The 18,836-nt window shown below is 40.2% G+C and overlaps 2 protein-coding genes across 4 annotated transcripts in view; one reads left to right on the plus strand and one right to left on the minus strand.

The window, feature by feature from the left end:
- Nucleotides 1–18,836, minus strand: part of PYM1 (PYM homolog 1, exon junction complex associated factor) — a 19,388-nt gene continuing 552 nt past the window's right edge. Inside the window, exons 1-3 of one of the 2 annotated variants that reach the window (XM_006908871.3) lie at nt 14,916–15,005; nt 1,342–1,435; nt 1–937 (exon numbers count right to left, since the gene is read on the minus strand). In XM_006908871.3, the coding sequence (XP_006908933.1) occupies nt 454–937; nt 1,342–1,435; nt 14,916–14,949 (612 nt within the window). In that variant the 5' untranslated portion in view covers nt 14,950–15,005 and the 3' untranslated portion in view covers nt 1–453. Of the gene's footprint in view, nt 938–1,341; nt 1,436–14,915; nt 15,006–18,836 lie in introns of those variants that run through there. The other variant, XM_006908870.3, reaches the window with a different exon arrangement.
- The window catches only part of DGKA (diacylglycerol kinase alpha), an 18,930-nt gene continuing 18,042 nt past the window's right edge, over nt 17,949–18,836 (plus strand). The window contains exon 1 of one of the 2 annotated variants that reach the window (XM_015587037.2): nt 17,949–18,126. The gene's annotated coding sequence lies outside the window, so the exon portion shown is untranslated. Of the gene's footprint in view, nt 18,127–18,608; nt 18,754–18,836 lie in introns of those variants that run through there. The other variant, XM_006908869.3, reaches the window with a different exon arrangement.

An 18,836-nucleotide genomic window follows, 5' to 3' on the forward strand; every position in this document is an offset into this window, starting at 1 on the left:
GACAATTTGTCTACTTGTTTATTCTGTTCTTTAAAAAAAAAAGTCATGGATGGGGGGGCGGGGGAAATAATCCATAAACACTGAACAAGAACCAAGACTCCAAGACTTGGGCGTACTCCCCCACCCTCAACCTCAGTTCTCCAAAAGATTCCCACCCTCCCAATTTTCCTTTGAACAAGACGCCCGGATCAGCAGCAAAGGAACCTGGGGTAGTCACTGAGATTTTTGAACACTGGGAATGGGAGCAGGGAAAAGTCCAAAAAATAGCAGTTCAGAAGGAAAAGGAAGGAATGAAGGAGAGGTTAGGCTCTGGAGGACAGAGTTGGGCCATGAGAGGTGGAAGTGGGCCAGTATGTGGGGAGAGCCCTCCTGACTGCTGCTGCCCACATTCACCAGGATCCCAGAGAGCCCTATGGTTTGTTCTGCAGTCCATTCTCCTATTCCCCAAAGGCTTCACAGGCCTAGCTCCAAGTCCTCTAGCTCCTCCTCCAGTGCCCTCCTCCTTGCTAGCTTCTCCAGCTGCTCTTTGCTAGGCTGGCTGATTTCCCCAGCCTGGATCCGCTGCTGCAGCTCTTCCACCTGCCGAAGCTTCTTCTTTAGGTTCTTTATCTTCTTAGCCTTCTCAGTGGTGGCAGCTGAGTCAGGCTGGTCAGAGGCAGCTGTAGGGGCTGCCCGGGAGCCCTGTGGAGCACTGGGGAGTTGGGCTGTCTCTCCCAGAGATACTTTGTCGAGAGTCCGGCTCAAAGCCTCTGCCTCCCCTTTCTCTTGCTGCTGCCGCCTTTTCTCCTTCCGCTTCAGATTGCGTTTGGCTGTTTTGGAGAGGCCTGGTTCACCACCTTCAGGTCTTGATGGGGTGACAGGAGCAGTGGCGTCAGGGCTCAGCCCTGGGGGCAGTTCTGGTTTACTCTTGAAAAACTTCACATACTTGTTCTCATACCTGCAAGGAACAGAAAATGTCAAGTTTCAAAGAATCATTGACTTTTCCAGCCCTTTTCTTAACCTTCCAAATCACTTCGCCCTTTTCATCTCACTTCCTAACTCTCCCTTGGTCCCTCCCCAACTTTCCTCTGTTTTGCAGGTGGTAGCGGGGTCCCTAGGTCTCAAGGTTCCGGATCTCTCTAAATGCTATTTGGAGGTTCTGATGAACAGAGCCATAGGAACAGGACTAGTCACTTGTAACCCTCCCTCATCTCTGAATCCCAACCCCCTCCTCTCCTTTCTCAGATAGTTGTCCTGCCATTCCTGGGATCAGAAGATTCTTCCCTGAACTCACAGGCATACTTGTTCTTTCTTTCTGTAAGGACCCTATCAAATACTCCCTCCTCACTCCTAACCACGCACACTGGGACCTCCTCCTGGGGCACATAGCCTTCTTTCACCCTCCGCTGCTTGCGCCAGGTCCCGTCAGGTCGCTGTGTTGAGGCGATGTACTTGCCTGAAATGAGAGATTTAAGTTGCAGTGTTACTCTAATTACCAAATAGTTCCCAAAATGAAAGAATGCACGAATGCACGGTTTCCCTCAGCACCCATCTGGGCTACTAAATGCAGCCATTAAGGCATTCTTTTCTCATATCAACCTCTCTCATTATTTACTGAGCGCCTCTACACTATAATACACCATCCCTGCCCTCGGGGAGTTTCTATTTTTATAATCTAGTTAGCAAGACAAGACAGGAACAGGAAGTTTTTAAAAAATAGGACAACAGCATGGGGACATCAAAAGGCAATAAATGAGTAAGAGGCTAAAAGGGGGTAAAAACAAGGAGAAATGACCAGAGAAGATGTAAGAAGGGTAAGTTTTATTAAGACGGATAGTGAAAAACAGGTCAACTTTTAGAAATCCATACTACAGATATAAAAGCATCCATGCATAAAGATATAAAGAATGTTTGTTGCTGCATTAGTTAAATTAGCAAAATGATAAAAGCAATTTGAATGGCCATGGAGAGCTGAACAATTAAATTGATGTGGATCACTGTGCTGTTATGGAAAAGAATTTTAGATATAAATCACTGACTTTGAATGTTCATGATATACTACGTGAAAAAGCAAGCTGCAGGATAACGGGTACAGAAGTGATCCTCAAACATTTTTTATTTCAGGATTCCCCCTTATATTCTTATTTTGCAATATTATGCATTTAACTATGCAACATTTAAAAAATCATATTTGTTAAATTCATCAGAAAACTCTTTATCGGGAAGCTGTCAAGTTCAAAATGGCAAATATAATTTTTCCAAAATTCTAATGTTCACCTGAAGGCTTGAATTTTATCATTGGCAACATATGCTGTCAGTTGTTTTCCTTGAAATAACAGGCTCACTTCCTTCATTTTCAGGAAAATGCCTATCGGATACTCAGGTCTGAATTACTAGTTTGTCAGTGGTTCTTTCAAGTTTTATGAAAAAGAAGCTAATTTCACTTGCAATTTGGAAAACTGCACCAGGGCTTTTCCTTGACACACCATCTTCAGTGTGCGGCAGAGTGTTTCACGCTTACTTCTCGTTTAGTCCACAAAGAACATTAAAAAGATGTGTAACCTCCAGTTATAAGATGAATAAGTTTGGTGACTATAGTTAACAAAACTATATTGTACACCTGAAATTTGCTGAGAGTAGAGCTTTAATGTTCTCAAAATGGTAACCATGTGAGGTGAAGGATATGTTAACTAATCTTATTGTGGTAAACATTTCACAATATATACATGTATCATCAAATCTTCATATTGTACACTTTAAACTTATACAATGTTATGTGTCTGTCAATTATAACTCAATAAAATAGGAAAAAAGAAATTGTGTCTTCAAGGGCTAGGTTTTAATAAAATTAACAATTTTTATTGTGTCATCAAGGGTATTAAGTGAAACTAGCATTATTTACTATAAGCATATGGCAGTGAAGACTATAATGACTAGTATAGCTGGTGTCACCACCTTGATTAGTGCTAAGGAACCAGCAAATTTACCCGCCTCTGCTTTTCCATATTAGTGCAAATGTCAACCCAGCAAAAAGGCAAATAACACCTTAGTATATTATGAAAATCGTTATGCTTGCAGACCTTCTGAAAAGGTCTTACGGAACCCCCAACGGTCCTGGACAACATTTTGAGAATACTGGTGTAGAGTGTTTCCATTCTTGTTGGGGCAAGGAGCATCCTTTAAAGGTTCACAGAGTCTGTGTTAGAGGCAAAGAGAAAGGTATGGAAGGACACATACCAAGAGACCAAGCCTTTAATGCTGGTTACCTTAAGAGGAGAAACCTGGAAGAAGAGGTGGTAGAAATCATTAACGATTTATATATATACATCGTATTACTCTCTTTTTTAAGTATATGGGCCTCCCACACGGATTATACATTGTTACATGAGTTGGTTTTTGTTCAAAATGCAAGTATCATTAAAAAAATTAAAACTAAAATAATATGCTAAACAAAATGGGTAAGATTCAATAGCTAGAAGGGATGGGAAAAAGAACGAACATGAGCAAAGAAAGGTATAGATGTGGGAATGGGCATGTAGTATTTAAAGAACAGAAAGTAGAGTAGTCCAGGGAAACAGACAATTTATGTTAGGGAATAATAAGAAGCCAGGTTGAAAATAAAAAATGGGGCAAGATCTTAGAAAGCCTTAAAAACAGATCAAGGAATTTCAAATTTATCTGGTGAATAAAAGAGAATGAGGATGTTGTTTACTCAGCTGTAACACTTTAGAGACAAGAGTAAAAACTGAAGAATGAGAAAACTGAGAGGCTTCAGGGAGGGAGGACTGAGACAGAGCTGGGCTTTAAAGAAAGAGTCAAACTAAAGTTAATGAGAAAAGGGAAGCAGAATGGACTCTAAACAGAAGCTCATTCTAAAACAAAATTTCAGGCATGTGAATGTGTATGGCATGTGAATGTGTATGGCATGTTCAGGAGACAGTGACTATACCAGTCTGGCTGAGTCAGAGGGCTGGTGTAAAGTAAATGAGGGGAGGATGTTCATACCTTGAAATGCCAGTTAAAAGATTTAATATCTGGCACATAGTATGAATTCAATAAATATCTGTCAATCGAGTGATTTTTTTTTTAATCCAAAGCAGTGCCTTAGAGCAACTAATCTGGCATGAAAAGAAGCTGAATTCAAAAGGGAAAACATTGGGGGAAATCAGTTAGGAAAAAAGGATTGCAATAATACTGGCATGAGGGACAGAACAGGCAGAAACAGTGAGAACGGAAAGAAAGAGAATGAAGTCAAGTACATTATCAGAGGATAAACAACACTTGGTAATTCACTGATTGTGCGAGGGGTTAAGGTTAGGGAGTTAAAGTCAAAGATAATTCAAAACATTTTGTTTTAGTTATCTTAATCTTGAGGATTTAGCATAAGAAAATAGTTCCAACAAGAAAAAAACAAAAAAAAGAAAAAAGGAGAATCATATAAAAATTATGGCATTATGTATAAATAGCTAAAAATTAAAAACAAACTTCACATCCAGTTATACAGGAATGGTTTATAAAACATCCATTAAAAATGATTTTAAAAATTTTAAATTATGTAATGCGACATAATATAAAACATAATTAAATTATGTCGTAATTTCAGTTGTGTTATGCATATTTGTAAGTTTAGAAAAGAATGTGCAATACGAAGTTATGTTGGTAATTAGATTATAAATATCTTTTTCTTTTTATGAATTCCCATTATCGTTGTTATATTATGGGTTTTTTTAGGTTTCAAACCTATATGGCTTGGAGAATAGGTACACAAAGAGTGAAATTACTTTTGACCAAGTGATTATAAGGATTTTATGGAAGATACAGCATCTGTTGTGATCTTTGGAAAATGAGCAGGATTTGGACAGGTGAATGCTATGAGGAAAGAGGAGAAAGGGATGTATTTCAGATTTTTGGGACGACATAAACAAAGGGACAAATTGGACTAGTAATGCTCCTACTTAAAATTCTTCCTGGATTCTTGTTGCCCTCAGAGTATGTACATTGAAACCACACACAAAAGTCCTTCTTGACCCAGCTCTTGCTTGTCTCCAGACTCTTAGCACCCAGTCACTCATATGCTTTGCTCCAGCCACTGAAATATTCACAAATTTCACCTCAAGGTGTCTCTATTCTGACGTTTTGCTTTTGCTTCCTTTTGCTTGGAATAGACCTTCCTTGATTCAAATGTTAGTTAATTCCTATTTATTTTTAAAAATCGAGTTCAAGTATAAACTACTTAGTGAAATCTTCCCTGACCTACCCACCCCATCCCAGGTTAGAAGTTGCCCTTTGTGCACCCACAGCACCTGTTTCAGCCTTTATCACGCTCTAAGGTTTAAAATAATTATTTGCTTGCTTCAGAGCAGACACTTCGTCTTTGATATTTGATGCAAAGGGCTTGGCCCACAGAAGACTGTAATTAATTCAAATTAGTAAATAAATAAACTCAAGTATCATATTACAGAATAGCAAGAATCCAGAATATTTTGGGCAAAAAGCATATGTAATGGGAAAAGAGACTAAAGGTAAATTAGTTAGAAGATGAAAGGTATCCAATTTCCTCTTGAGCCTGCACTTGAGCTTCAGGCTGTAGAATACTGAAGGCCAACAAGGGAGTACAGATGATCTCAAAGCAATGCTTTAAGATTAACCTAAAAATGTGTAAAATAAACTAAAGGTAGAAAAAAATGAAAGTAACAGCCTCAATGTGAGAAGACCTGATTTAGATGCTCTGAATGGGTACTGAAAGGAAAATGAAAGAAAAATTCATCAGGAAGAATAAGGATCTGAAGACTGCCAAGATTTCGATTAGAGAGAAGAATAACTGAAAGTGCTAAAGTGAATTTAGTCTGGTGCTTTTCACATGTACTCTCTTATTTTTCACAATATACCTGTGGGCAGGTAGGGCATTTGGTAATAACATTTATTCACGCATGGATTTTAAATGTTTATTGAGCATCTGCTCTGTAACAGGACTTAGGGATACAAAAATGAATAAAGCAAGGGTCTAGCCTTCTTGCAGTATGCATTCTGGTGAGGAAGAAAGGTAATAAATAAGAACACAAATAAACAATTACAATATCACTTTTTAATGTGGAGTATTTGGATAATAAAAACCACCATGATATAAAGTCCAGAGAAGACAATTTTATGAAAATAACTGATTCAGTTCTACACAGGCAGTGTTTTACATGGAATTAAGGAGAAAGGGACAATGCTAAGTAACATATATTTAAGTAAACTGCAGAGATTACAGTCAAAGCTTTAAGACTAGTAAACATAGAATGTGAGAAAAGGTAGGGCAGAAGAAATTTCTTGAATGACCATCCTAACTGGAAGCCCTCAGAGATACAAATAGCCCATTATCACAAAGGAGCACCTATTCTGTTATCTTGGTTCCATTCCGGGGCCTTGATAGTATCCAAAGGTAAAGTCAAAAAGAAAGAAGAGGTCTGGCGATTCCTACCCCTAGAAATAAAAACCAAGGGCAGAATATTAGGATTTTCAGGTAATATCTTTGAGTCAGAAACTACAGATTAGTGGCTGCTACTATAACGATTTTATAAGCTTTGTTATTTCCCCACATCTGCTGTTTTATAACTCTCAATCTGTTTCTTTAAACTGAAAGGGACTTGTTTTCAGGGATGGCAGGAAGACAGTGAAGAAACAACACAGCAAGCTTGGGAGAACTCCACGCAGTTAGGTGGAAGTGACTGTTAAAGGTGTGTTGAATCCCTGGGACCTGCTTCAAGTAAGAAAAGAGATCTGAGTCACATATCTGAGCTTGAGGATGATCTCAGGGCCAACAATTACAAGACCTAGGTGTGGCTTCTAACATAGAAAAAATATGAAAAGATCCAATTTGGAGGAATGGTCACGATCATGTTACTCAAGGAAGGTGTCAGCAATAAAAGAAAATGATTCTAGGAAAGAAGAAAGAGGACAATGCTACGCCATTGAGACCCAAAAAAATTTTAAGTAAAAGCAGGTGATTAACAGTATTAAATACTGCAGAGAGATTAAGAAAAAAAAGATTTTTGGCACTCTGGAAAGCTGCAGTTATCGCCAAGAATATTGCCTTAGAAAAGTATAGTGGTTAGAAGCCCGACTACAAATTAATTAAATGCAATAAACTACTGAAAGCCTCCTATGAGAAAAGTACTATACAAAGTGCTACAGAGATTAGCAAGGTAAGTAAAATGGTCCCTACTTTCAAGAAATTCACAGTCTAAATAAGGAGGGTGGGCAAGTTAGGCAAACAAGGGATAGAATAAAAATATAAATGTCTTAAGTATCCTAAGAGACATTCATACATACTGACAAGAGATTTCAAGAGAATAAATGATCACACCCTGTGTGATGGGGGAAGGTGACATAAAATCATGAAAATCTTGACCTTAAAGACTACGTGGTGGTAGTAGTAGTAGTAGTAGTAGTAGTAGTAGTAGTAGTAATATTGATAAATCAGCGGCTGATATTTCTGCAGGCAGAAGAAAGAAGGAAATGGGCATTCTAAGAGGAATAACAAGCAAAATCATAGTAGTGGAAAACTCACAGTATGTTAAGAACTATTAGAAAAGAGCATTTATTAATAAGTAGCTACAAAAACTTTACATATATTATTGAATCTAGACAATGGGTAGATATTATCATCTACAGCTAAGAAAACAGTCAAGAGGTTAAAGACATGTTCAAGATCACAAAGGCAGAGTGCACCTGCAATCTGAACTCAGTTCTGATAACAAAGTTTACACATCAGCACATTTACTGTTGCGCCTGTCTTATACTATGTAGCCCAGCTTCAATGGAGGGTATAGGCAGCATCATAGTATCTGATAATACTTTACTAAAAAGTGGTTTGTGCTCATATTAGTGAGTAGTATCTTGAGTGTTAGAGTGAATGGTCCATATTGAAATTTTATAGTCAATTCTGGAAAGATAATAGGAGCTACCTTTTATTGAGTGCTTGCTTCATGCCAGGGACAGTGCTCATTATTTCATTTTCGCAACTCCATGAAGGATTATTCCAGTTTTAAAGATGATGAGAAATTTAATAACTACTGACTTTGCCCAGAGTTACAAAGTCAGCAAGCTGTAGCAGAATTCAAAACTCAGGCTGTGGGTTGCAAAGTAGTTTTTATACCACTAGTGTATATTGTGTTGAAATGAGGAAAATAAAAAAGTTAAACCTCACTAATAATCAAAAAAATATATAAGTTAAAACAATAAAACATTTTCATTTGTCAAAGCAGTAGAATTTTTAAAGATGAGAATACCGCTGGGTGCGGTGGCACGTGCCTGTAGTCACAGCTACTCGGGAGGCTGAGGCAGGAGGATTGTTTGCGCCCAGGAGTTCCGGGCTGTAGCGCTCTATGCCTATCCGATGTCCACGCTAAGTTCGCACTAAGTTCAGCATCAGTATGGTGACCCCCGCAGGAGCTGGAGACCACCATGTTGCCTACGAAGGGGTGAACTGACACAGGTCTGAAACAGAGCAGGTCAAAACTCCCATGTTGATCAGTAGTGGGATTGTACCTATAAATAGTGACTGCACTCAAGCCTGGGCTCCAGCCTGGGCAACACAGCAAGACCCAGTCTCTTTTGAACCCCTCCCTGCTTTAACGGAAGCAGGTACCTCCTACACATTTCCTGTATCTCCCAACTAAATAATAATAATAAAATAATAATAATAATAATAATAATAATAATAGATGAGAATACCAATGTACAAAAAAGTGGTGAAACTGAACATACATATATTGTCAATGGTAAAACCTTTTAGAAAGCAATTTGGCTAATGTAACAGAGCATAGATAATCCTATCATTTTCCAGCATTTCTCAAAGCTTTTGTTATATGAAACACTAGATGTCCATAAGACATTAACAAGAGTTACCTAAAAAAATTGTTAAATAAGTTTGGGAAATTTTAGGTTAAACATAGAAAAACTATTTTGTTTTTATCAGCAAGACTTAAGTCAGTTTAATATGTTCTTATTCATGTGAATATCCAAGATGAGAATATGGTTTACAGTGTTTCCCAAATGCACTTGACCCCAGGAAACTTGTTTTTATTTTAGTTATTTTGTAGCACATCTCACAGGACTAGGAAGTGTTCTGAGGATCATATTTTGGGAAATACAGCCATTTGGTATCATCTCAATTATGTTAAATATAGATATGCTATACGTGCCCAGAAAGAAAAACTAAAAGAAAATGTAACTGTAGTCATCTTTGGGTTCTGGAATCAACATGAATTAATTTTATAATTAATAAAAAAATAAATGTTTGTACCCTCCAACCCAGTAATTCTATTTCAGGAAAATATATCCAAAGAAAATAACCCTAAATGCAGGCAAAAATTTATGCACAAAAATATTCATAGAGTTCTAATAATAAAAATTCTGGAAACATCAGTAAATTCCAATAACAGAAGAAAGGAAACAGAGGGTATGTGCTCAAACAATAAAACACTCTGACAGTATTTTAAATGATGTTTACGAATAGTTCCTAATAGCAAGAAAAATATTTATGTCATAAAGTTAAATTAAATTAAAAAGATATAAAAGTTCATATACTATCTGTTTAAAAAATGTTTTCAAAAGGCATGGAAAAAATAAAGATCAGAAGGCTATATGCCAAATTTAACAGTGGACTCTCGGTAGATGAATTATACTGAACAAAAATTACATAACTAAATTTGTACTTAAACAGCAATAATCTGATAAGTGTGTCAAATGAACTGAAACAGAGAGACTGGAGATAAGACAACTACTTAGGAGGTCACAGAAATATTAACAGCATAAAAGAAACTAGAATTTTATCAAGTACTTAAAATGACCCAAGTACCTATGCTTGATATTTTGCATACATAATCTCCTCTACTCCATATAACAGTAATAATTATAGAACCATTTGTTGGGCACTTTCTATGTGCTAGACGTATACATTATTTCATTTAATTTTAATTCTCGCAACAATCCTATGTTTAGGCATTATTGTTCCTATTTCACTGATGAGAAAACTAAGGCTTAGGTTACCAAGGCTTAAAATTCTCAAGGCCATATAGCTAACAATTATTGAAGATAGACTAAGTAAGGGTAATGGCAGTAGGAAGAGAAAAATGGTATCTTGACAACTGATGTGTGTGGGACAAGGAGCAAGAGAGAACTAAATGATGCAAAACATTCCAATAGCAGCAAAAATACCTAGAGCTCTGATTTTTTGGTTTTCTGTATCATGCCCTAGTACAAGGAACAAGGGCTCCTTGGAGAAATGGCTGATTCTAGGACTGGGGTAGAAATATACAAGATGAGCCTGCAGCATCTTCTAGTGCCAGAAAGTAAGGAAGAGCTAAAAAAACAAAAACACAAACCAACTCTGATTGGAGTATGCCAAAGGGACACAGGGCCAACTAAAAGAGCTCATAAGGTCCAAAGTGGGAACTTTTGAGCAATAAAATGAATACAATAGCACTGGATTATAACCCAAATCTATACTGATATAAATAAGTGAATGAATAAATATATGAGAGAGAAGAGATAAATCTCCTGTGCAGAAGAATTCCAAATATATATATGTATGTAAATACTCCATCCTTAAGGAAGGGAACACAACTCTCTACTCTCAAAGTGTGGGCTATGATCTTAGACAAGAAAAATTTGAAGAAGTTCGTCAACACCAAACCAGTATTATAAGAAATATTGGGGGGAAGAGAAAATAAAATGTTATAGAGACTTCTTTAAGAAGAAGAAAAAATATATGCTAAGAAGAAAATATATTGCAAAGAAAAAAAAATTCTCACTGACAAAGGCAAACACATAATAAAAGCACTGGATCGACCAATACTAAAACTAGTACAAAGGTTAAAAGGCAAAAGTAGGAAGATCATGTGTAATTAACAACAGTAAATTAAGAAATACAAACACACACAAAAGAAGTAAAAAATAATGACAAAAATATAAACGTGAAGGAGGTGAGTAAAAATTGTAGTGATTTTAGAATGTGTTCGAACTTAAGTAACCAACTTAAAATAGATTGCTATAAACATAGATTGGTACATACAAAGTACATGTAACCACGAAGCAAAAATCTACAAGAGATATATAAGAAATAAAGAGAAAGGAATCCAAACACAACACTACAGAAAGTCATCGACATAAAAGAGAGCAATAGAGTAAGAAAGGAACAGGAAGAAAAAACAAAAACAATCAGAAAACAATAAAATGGCATACATACCTATCAATAATTAATTTAAATGTAAATGTTCCAATCAAAGACAAAGAGAGATAAAGAATATGTGGTACATGTATACAATGGAATATTACTCAGCCATAAAAAAATAAAATCTTACCATTTGTGACAACACAGATGAACCTAGTGGGTATTATGCTAAGTGAAATAAGTCAGATCTAGAAAAACAAATACTATATAATTTCACTTATATGTAGAAACAAAATAAACAAAACAGAAACAAACTCATAGATGCAAAGAACTGATGGTTGCCACATGGAAGGGGTGTTAGAGAGCTGGGTGAAAATGTGAGAGGATTAAGAAGTATAAATTGGCAATTACAAAATAGTCACTGAGATGTAAAGTACAGCTTAGGGACTAGTCAATAAAACTGTAATAACTATACATGGTGTCAGGTGTGTGCAAGACTTATTGGGAGATCACTTCGTAATTTATATAAATGTCTAACCACTATGCTGTACACCTGAAACTATTGTAATATTGAATGTCAACTGGGATTAAATTTTTTTTAATTTTTTAAAAAGGAAAAATAAGTATGGGCTATGAATAGTGACTTTCTTCTAAAGAGTACAGTATGGAAAGAGAGGGGAAAAGAGTAACTTTTACAGTGGAGAAACCTTACAAAACACTACCTCAGCCAGGTCATCATGGTCCATATCAACACTAAAAATTCACTGTGATACTATTTACTCTTGACATGATATAATGAAAATGTCACTTTACCTCTATGGTTAACCCCCCAAAAATACATAACCCCAGTCTCATCATGTGAAAAACATCAAATTCCAATAGAGGGGCATCCTACAAAATACCTGACTTCTCAAAACTGTCAAGGTCATCAAAAACAAGGAAAGGCTGAGAAACTGTCACAGCCAAAAGGAGCTTAAGGAGACATGAGAACTAAATGTAATGTGGTGTACTGGATGGGATCCTGGAATAGAAAAAAAAAAAAAAAAGGTAAAAGCTAAGGAAATCTGAATAACGTATGGACTTTAGTTAATAATATATCAATATTGGTTCATTAATTGCAATAACAGTATCATACTAATGCAAGATTTTAATAATAGGGGAAACAGTATAACGTACACAGGAATTATATCATCTCAAATTTTCTATAAATCTAAAAATGTTCTAAACATAAAGTCTATTTAAAATTTTAAGAAGAGCGAGAAAGAGGCAAAAAAATGATGCAAAAAGAAAAATTGATCTTGGGTTGGCTAGGACGATGGTGCCTTTAACAGAAATAAGGAAGAAAAAAACTGATCTTGATTTTGACTAGACTATATTTGATGTGTGACTGTATATCCAGGAATGAAAGCTATTCACCACACAATTAGGGGAATTGGCAACTCAGGAAATGTTGGTGCTAGAAACAAAAATTGTAAAGAGTTTTAAGAAACAAATAAGCAGTGAGGAAATGGAAATAGTATGCATAGTCCAGATACTCAAGAAATCAAGCTGTGTACAGGAAAGAAACAAATGATGGGCCTTGATTTTTCAATGAAATAGAAAGTGAGGTCATTTGCACATAAGGGAGAATTAAAAGCGAGGATCGCCGAGAATTAAAAAGGTTGGGGAAATAGCCATGGCAGAATGTAAGCAAATCAAGAAAAAAGAGTTGGAGAGAAGCTGTGATCTTGGCAGAAGTTAACAATAAATTATGTTATACTGGATCTGCTAGCTTCTGTACTTTTTCTCTAGCCATACACTGTGGCCTAGAAGCAGAAGTCAAGAAAACAGTTGATGGGTATGATTCAAGATAACAGAAGTGTCTACTTAGTACAGAAGATCAAAATGAATGAAGAAAGCAATGAGGATAGTATCAAAGTGGCTGGTCACAGAAGTCTAACAGGGCAGCATGAAAGGTAATCATGAAGGTACTGGTAGATTCAATGAAATGGGTAAGGTCAAAAACCAGAGAACCTAAGGAGGGAAAAACGCTGATTCTATGGGTATGAGGTAGTGAAAAAGGTGACTTAGAAGGAGGCTAAAATAAGTGATGGGAAGCACCTGAAGGGGAAGCAGTATCATAGGAGAAGTCCAAGTTGTAGTGATTCTGATGTGTAGCTGGTTTGAAAATACGAAGGAAAGTCAATGGCCTCATGCTGAGGAACCATAAGATCAGAGTATCCCAAAGCTGCTGCGGGTACCAGGAATGAGAGCAAGAAACAGAGTGGAGGAAAATATATGATGTGATAGGTCTGGGTCCCTGTAGGCAGTAGATGATGACCCCGAGGTTTTAGAGAAAATGCTGTAATTATATGGCAATCCCTTCCACAAGTATTAGAGTGACAGTGGTAGATCAATAATGTAGAAATAGCAGGGGAAAGCAAAAAAGCAGTGTGATTCCTTTTCCTCTTTCACACCATCATAGAAAACAGAAGATATCCCTTTGATGGGAGGATAGGGTACGATGTGATAACTGGATTTTTATTAAATCAGTTTAAAGAAACAGTTAAGAATAAAGAGAAGTGTACTGGAAATTTAATTTTTTCAAAGCACACATCAAAAGGAGCTAGTTGAAGAAAGACCTACTGAGTAGAGAGCAGAAGTTGTACCACTTTGAAACGTGAGGTTGAGGAAAGGTAGCAGAGACTTGGGTTGTCAATAGATACCACAGGAGAAGTGGGTTAGGATGTTAAGGAACACAAATCAGCAAAGCAAGAAGCATTAATAGCACATTTTAAAACAGATTATGTACCACAGCACAGGCACAGTGTCACTTGTACAGAAGACTACACATACACAATGCGGCCTACCAAAAAAACAGTAATATCTTACCTACAAAGCATTTTATAAATTGCTTTCACATATACTATCTTATTTGATCGTCAATAGGTAAATATTACTATGCACATTTTCTAAAGACGAGGAAATTCGGATGAGACAAAACCACAGTGAAAATCCTGATTTTCAGGTTTCAATATATAAGGTTCACATACACTGACACTTCAGCATCTCAATCAGTCAGGCTGGAAATTCTTCGCTAACCACAACAGTGGGTTCTATCAACTTGTCAGAGGGCTCTAAAGGCCACTAGACACCTTCCAGGTTTGCCTTCTAGCACCTTAGATCCCTCAACTCTTAGCACCTTCACCAAAGAAGGTAGAGAAGGGTGGGGCCATCAAGGAGAAAACTCAAGCTGAAAGTTATACATATTAGGTTCTTCTTTTCTTCTCACTTCTGGATCCCAGTGACCCAACAATGAAGATGAGAGTGGAAAAGCACTATGTAGCAATGAGATCTTCCATATACATAGTTTCGAGAAAAAGAATTAAAATGTGGCTGTGGTAGGGCAGAAAGCAGGTAGAGCTAAGAAATGGGGGAGGGGACAAGAGGAGGGCAGGAATTGGAGGGAACTGAGAGTGTAGGAGCCCCCAAGGCTGGAGAACCCAAAAGAGATACTGGAGTTTCAACTGCTGGAGGAAAGCTAAGGGCCCATAGGGTCCTGGAGCAGGGACCAGCATTGAAGGACCCCAGGGTTTGGGTGACCGGAAGCAGAGACCCCTAAAGTGGAGACCAGAAGGGGGCGCAGGTAACACCCCTAGGAGAGAATGAATGGGGAAGGCGGTCCGGAGGGCGGGGCAAAGGAGGGGCCCCAGGATGGGCGGGGCACAGACCCCTTTCCAAGTCCGAACCCCAGCCCCGAGAGCCCGGGGAGAAGCGGCTCCGCGCCTCCCGCACTCACCGCCGGTCTCGTCAGTTACATAGGGAGTCGCCATCTTGAAAACGCAAACCACTTCCGGCGTGAGCGGGCTGGGGTCCCGCCCCCCTCCCCACCGGAAGTAGAGTCCTGATCGTAGCAAGACACCATTTTAGTCTTAAAGGGAGAGTACACCATTTCATGCATAGAGGTGGAGGAGGAAGCAAGGAGTAGAAGCTGAAGACTTTTGTAAAATAAAAGCCGTGGTCTCTTTTACTGCCACTAATGCCATTATGGAGCGCCTGCTACGTGTAAAACAGTCCTCTGGGCGTCGAGAGAAGTTCCGAGTCACAGCCCTTCTCATCACAGGCACTCTTCGTCCAGGACCTGCGAGGAATAAGGGGAGAAGGCCCACCTGCACCCGGAAGCGGGGGTCTGATAAATGAGAAAAGGAAAAATATTCAGGCCCTGTCCCGTACCCGGGTCAAAGAACGGCTTGGGGACATGGAGCAGGGAGAGCAAACTCCTGGGCACGCTAGTGTTGTTGGGGGCAAATGGAAGACCCCCAACTAACCCTCTCTTAGAAGGTGGGCAGGTCGAAATGGCGCGCCGACTGCCCTCGGTCGCCAGGCTCAACCCTCGGGACTGACAGCCGCGAGAGAAGGCGGAGGATGATGCCGGTCCGCCACCTGTCCCCGCAGCCTCAGGGTTGCCGGCGGCTTCCACGCTGAAGAGGCGGTGGCCAGACTGGGCTGGCAGCCCTAGCCTGGCCCTACCCCTCTAGCAGCCCCGGGATTCAGGCGTGGAAATGACAACAGCTTAAGTTTGCTCCGGCCTTTGACCCCGGGAGCCTCCTCGGGCGGGGCCCCAGGGTCAGAGGGCAAGGTGAAGGCTTCTGGGTGGACCCAGTTAGTATTCTAATTAACCTCGTTCAAGTCTTTGGGCATTGAGGATCGAAAGCCGGGCACCTCGCCAGTATCCCAGCCCATACGGTCACTCCCTTTACAGTCCTGCACTACCCCGTGCCTCCTTATTCTTTAGATGAACTCGACTGTTTTCCCTCCCCCGTTCTTTTCAGCAGCTGTTGTTCCTTCGGGGCTAAATCCTGCTCAACCCGTTTCCCCTGCAGGCTGGGAGGTCACCCCTCTCAGGTGTCACCTCTCCCCTCCCCCACCCCCATGTTGCTTTTTCCTTATCAACCCTTTTAACTTTCCCCTAAATCTCTCACATTGGCTTAGGTCAATGTCCAACAGTACCCTTGGAACCAGGGAGGATGGAGAAGGCGAATATTAGTGACTACTTCCAACACTAAGCTGCGTTTCCCACTTAAAAAACAAACAATGGCTGACTAGGAAATTCCTAAGGCTTCGAAAGGGAGCTTCAGAAGTTTTCTAGGGTCAACAGCTTACCTTCCTATGCTCCACCTCCCTGACTTCCACCAGAGGCTCAACTCAGAAGGTCTCAAAAGACTATAAAAACTGGTTTGCATTCAAAACAGTTATTGCAAGTGTTCTAACACTGTGCATGCCCTGCTTTTTACCAATGTCTTTCATCCCTACCAGATCTAGCATCCTGTCCTTAGCCTTGTTACTAATAGTTAGAGGCGAGAATGTGGGATGAAGTCCCTAAAAACTAGAGGGATGCATTGATCTTGACTCCACTACCTGAGAAGTACTTGTACTAATACTAGTGGGCTGCTCCATGGATCTTGGCAAGAGGGAATCCTAAAGTGGCCCCCGTCAACTACCCAAACCTGGGCCCCCCAGTATGCCCCCATACATCCTGTCTCAGCTCTGGGTTGACAGGAAGTGAAACTCAATTGTCTGCCTAGCAGATCTGCCTGGGACCCAGCCTGGGGCCCGGATGTGGCCCTCCACCCTGAGGAGGAAGAGAGGAAAGAAGAGGCTGGGGAGAACAAGGCTGTTGTTTTTTCCTTTCCCTTTGTTCATTGTGGTTTCTTTCTTTCTGATTTTTATGATGTGGTCGATTAAAGAAATGAGCACCTGGAGCTGTAGGCATTAGAGGCCTCCTCCTGAGATGTTTCTTGGCCTTTCTTTCTCCCATCCCCACCAGTAACTGTTGACTTGGGGTATTATGGAGCACAGATGCTAAAGAAGACACAAAGAAGCCTAAAGTATCACTGATTCCACATTATTTCATATTAGAGAGATCACCCCATGTTCCACTTTGAAGTCTCACAAAATGTCTTAAAAGGGACTCTTTAACTTCATGTCAGGACATAGCTAAGGATGATGATGTGAGAAACACAGGTCACACATAGGGTGGTATCATTGTGTTACCTGCAAGGAAAGCTGAGTGCCTTAAGGATTAGTATCATTCCAGTATTTCTAGATAAGCAGTTCAGGGGCAGAAAACTGATTGGAAGAGGGGCTAGGGGACTTGTTTTTAACTTAAGTCATGTGTTTGTTTGGGATGGCTTAGAGTGGGGGAAACACTTTACGCATATACACCAAGCCACTCTTTGGTGCAGCACTAAAGCTAGGCTATATCATTTGCTGTCCTGCAGACCTAAGTACCAGATCTGGAGCAAAATAGGCCTTCGAAAGTACTTAAGATTCCTTATGACTAAGGAGGTCATATAGGAAAGGGAGATGAAGGATGTGGAGTAGCAGGGCCCATGTCTTTTGAAGATTGGAGGGGACACAGGAGCAGAAAGACAGACCCTCTCCAACTTCTGCCTCAGATCTTCAGATGCAACAATACTTCCAAATCCTATTACTCAGCAGCTATGTTTTTGATAAAAATGGAGATATCTCTTCCAACAGGCCTGTCTTGAAACAAGAACTGCTTAGATCCCTCTGTTTCCACTAGAGGTCCTCATGTATTCATTCCTTCACTTCAATCCCCACCAAAAATATGTATGTATGTGTGTGTGTACACACATACACAATGTATACAGAACATACACAATCAGAGGTCTCCCCTCCCCCTTTCTTTTACTACCAGGTGTAAGAGGGAAGATTCCAGGAACTCAAGCCTTTGTTACTGTGCTCTACTTCAATGAAAGGCAGGAGGGGGTTAGATGGGGTTGGGGCGGGGCCAGGGAGCAGGATGCCTGGGTCCCCAGTTCCTACCAGTAGGTCCCTAGGCCTCTGTCTCTCTCCCTTGCTCTACCAGCTTCGCCACCCCCAGAGCCTTGACTCCAGAAGAGATTCCAGACAGAAGAAGCTGAAAGGATCTCCTTACACTCCTACTTTTGGTCAGGGCCTTCTATACCACCCACCAAGGCCAGCAGGTAAAGTTGGGAGCGTTAGGGCTTAAAGAAAGGGTGGACACAGACCAAAGTACTCATTGTACCTAAACCTCCCCCCTGCCCCCACCCAGGAATTAGGAAAGGATATGTCTTGAGAGAAAGAGATGTCCTTAGACTTGGGAAAACAAGTCAGACATCTGGGGTCTGGTTTTTAGGGAGGTGAGGACCCTAGAGGTAAAGGTGGGCAGATTCTCTCAAGTAGTATCAAGCAGTGTGGAGCCCTTGCGTGTGTCTGTGGAGGGGGTGAGATATTTGGGTCTCAGGATGCGAAGTCTGGAACTCTTGGCTTGTTGCTGTGGAATCTCCTGAGTATGAATTTAGTTAATGGTGGATGGAAAGGAGTTGGAAAGGGAATTCCCCACAGGATGGCAGCAATTAGGAGAGGGTGAAACGTTAGCTGGGTGGGCAGCCGCCAAGCTGTCCCATCAGCGGCTCCGCCTCCTATCTTGGCCTCCTAGATTTGGAATGAAGGGAGAGGCTGTATGATTGGAATGAAGAGAAAATAGAAACAGAGCTGGTCCCGGGACGTAAAGAAGATGAGAAGCGCAGGATGTGCAGAAAGTGGCAGAGACCTGAGCCCTGGAGATACTCGGGAGAGGGAGGAATGAGGTTTGGGGAACTGGAAACAAGGGCCTCTCCAGACAGGCAGTTCCCAGAGTTGGGGGCACCTGGCGCGGGCGAAAGCGGGCCGG

This window comes from Pteropus alecto, unplaced genomic scaffold (assembly GCF_000325575.1).
Source record: "Pteropus alecto unplaced genomic scaffold, ASM32557v1 scaffold433, whole genome shotgun sequence".
Lineage (NCBI taxonomy): Eukaryota > Metazoa > Chordata > Mammalia > Chiroptera > Pteropodidae > Pteropus > Pteropus alecto.